The sequence below is a fragment of the Pecten maximus genome, unplaced genomic scaffold, assembly GCF_902652985.1.
Source record: "Pecten maximus unplaced genomic scaffold, xPecMax1.1, whole genome shotgun sequence".
Lineage (NCBI taxonomy): Eukaryota > Metazoa > Mollusca > Bivalvia > Pectinida > Pectinidae > Pecten > Pecten maximus.
In genome coordinates this window covers 3,603-6,282 of record NW_022980679.1, presented here as the reverse complement: position 1 = coordinate 6,282, position 2,680 = coordinate 3,603, and the positions used below count along the sequence as shown (strand labels likewise).

At 34.4% G+C, this 2,680-nt stretch overlaps 1 protein-coding gene across 1 annotated transcript; it reads left to right on the top strand.

The window, feature by feature from the left end:
• The first annotated feature begins 913 nt into the window (after positions 1–913).
• Positions 914–1,810, top strand: LOC117319616 (ankyrin repeat, PH and SEC7 domain containing protein secG-like). The gene has a single exon (XM_033874387.1). It carries the CDS (start codon positions 914–916, stop codon positions 1,808–1,810), a length of 897 nt encoding a protein of 298 aa, XP_033730278.1.
• The last annotated feature ends 870 nt before the right edge of the window (positions 1,811–2,680 follow it).

Here is a 2,680-nt window from a genome sequence, read left to right as displayed (position 1 = left end):
TCCTAAATTGCTTGATAAAACAGACCAAGAGAGTAATCACTGCATACATTTCCTTGCACGAACCAGCAATATAGAATGTTTTCAAGCAATAGCTGCTTTAGTTCTGAAGGATAAAACAAAATCAAAAAGTCAACAGTTCATAAATGAACTCATAAATGTAAACGGGAAGACGGTTTTACATCATGCCAGTACGGAAGGTCAAACAGAAATGTGTTCGTACTTGATCAGAGAGTACCCAGAACTGGTTCATCAGAGAGACCGGTATGGTTATCACTGCCTCCATTGGATTGCACGATCCGGAAATATAGGATGTTTTAAAACAATTACTGCTTTGGTTCTTAAAGATATTGCTAAACCAAAAGTTGAGCAATCCATGGAAAATATTATTGATAAAAACGGTTCGACAGTTTTACATGTAGCCTGTTCAAATGGTCAAACACAAATGTGCTCTTACCTGATCGGTGCATATCCCAAGCTTTTGTCTCGAACAAATTATGCTGGGATTCATTGTCTACATTTTATTGCACAATCCGGCAATGTTGAATGTTTTCAATCAATTTCTTCCATAGTTCTGAAAGATGAGACCAAACTAAGAAGAGAACAGTTCATTGTAACACTTCTAGATAAACATGACTCAACAGTTTTACACCATGCCGCCTTTTTACTAAAAACGGACATGTGTTTGTACTTGATCAAAGAATATCCTAAACTCGTTGATCAAAAAGGCAGAAAATATGAAGAGCACATCCTGCATTTGATTGCATTTTTCGGCAATGTTGAATGTTTTCAATCCATTTCTACTTTAGTTATGAAAGATCAAACCAAATTAGAAAGAGAGAGATGTATGGAAACCCTTTTAGATCTAAATGGTTTAACAGTTTTAGATTATGCCACTTTATCCCGAAAAACAGAAATGTGTGCGTACTTGATCAAACAATATCCTAAATTAAGAGTCAAGATCGAGGGTAAAAAGATCATGGATACCCTTACACATAATGATGATACATCTTCTTTGAATCACATGTGTGTGACAGGGAACACAGCTATGTGTCTATACCTGATGAAGAAATACCCTTCAACATTGCACCAAAAAGGTCCTTTGGGTAGTCATTGTCTACATTTAATAGCAGCATCCGGGATTGTAAACTGTTTTAAGTCAGTAATCCCATTAGTACATCCAGGAAAGACGAAGTACGAAGCTGAGCAGTTCATTGAAACTTTGACAGATGACTACGGTCAAACTTGTTTACATCACGCTTGTGTAAAAGGACATGCAGAGATGTGTTTGTATCTTGCTGAGGAATACTGGTCTTTGTTAGAGAAGAAAAATCGATATGGTAGTCACTGTCTCCATTTAGCGGCTAAATCAGGTCGTGTCGACTGTTTTAAAGTAGTCGTCATATTAATACTTGGGGATAAAACCAAATCAAATGTCTTATCATCTCTGGAAACTCTGACAAACAGGAACGGCAAAACGGTTCTTCACAAAGCTGGTGTGAAGGGAAAAACAGAGATGTGTGAGTACTTGGTCAGTGAATTTCCATCGCTGTTATCCCAACGAAGTGTAGGTGGTAATCATTGTCTCCACTATATTGCACAATCAGGTCAGATAGAGTGTTTTAAATCAGTAGCAACTCTTACTCTGAAGGGCAAGAATGAGAAAGAGAGAGAAAAGTTCATGTTAGATTTGAAAAACAACAGAGGTAAGACTGTATTAGAAAAGGCACGAGAAAATCAGCAAACTGAAATGTGCTCGTACTTGGAACGTGAGTTTAACTTTCTGTCTGAGAAGAAATTACATGCTCATTAGGTTTCAGAGCTTTCGCTTAGTCTTCAACAAATCCATTTAAGATATAATGTTAAAAGAAATATCAAAATAATATTCTAATTTTTTGTATCATGATACCTTTAAAACATTACGCAGCAGACTGAGATCAATGACACAATGGGGCTACATAGTAAACCTGTATATAGAGACACACCCGATACCTGTGTTCAGGAGTTGACAGTGTACATTACAATGGGACGATACAGTAAACCTGTATAAAGAGACACACCCGATACCTGTGTTCAGGAGTGGATTTTGTAGATACAATTTAAAGATTTTATAATGTTTATCGCCTGAACACATTTTTCGTAATGTTATTTTTGCAAATATAATCATTGTAATTTACCCTTTGAAATGTACAGCATTAGAATGTATCCATACATTATCATAATGTTTTGTAGTTTTGAAATATAATGAATGTTTATACTAATTTAGTCTGTGATTTGATTGTATAATTTTCCATCTTTCATTTTCTTCAGCATATATTTAGTATTCAGCATATTTATAAATACATATTTGTATTTTGCACTCAGGTTGAAAGATAATGAGTCAGTGGGTTTGTATATGTTATAAAAATAAAGATGCTGATTACTTTAAATATAAAAAAAATATTTCACTTATAGATATATTTTTATCTTACGTTGGAGTGTCAGTATGAAAATGTAAATAAGGCCACCAAGCCAACATCACTTAACAAACCTTTCTAGCTATCATTGTATTGTACATAACATATAGTTTATGTAACTTTAACTGCACGTTTTACTGAAATTATATATGTTTTAGATTTGTGTACATAATGCTGCTGGTTCAAGAGAATTCAAGTTTCTGATTTTATAACAATTAACCATCGAT

Excerpts from the sequence above, each read along its gene's own strand:
- LOC117319616 (XM_033874387.1), top strand. The coding sequence starts at position 914 with ATGTGTGCGTACTTGATCAAACAATATCCTAAATTAAGAGTCAAGATC.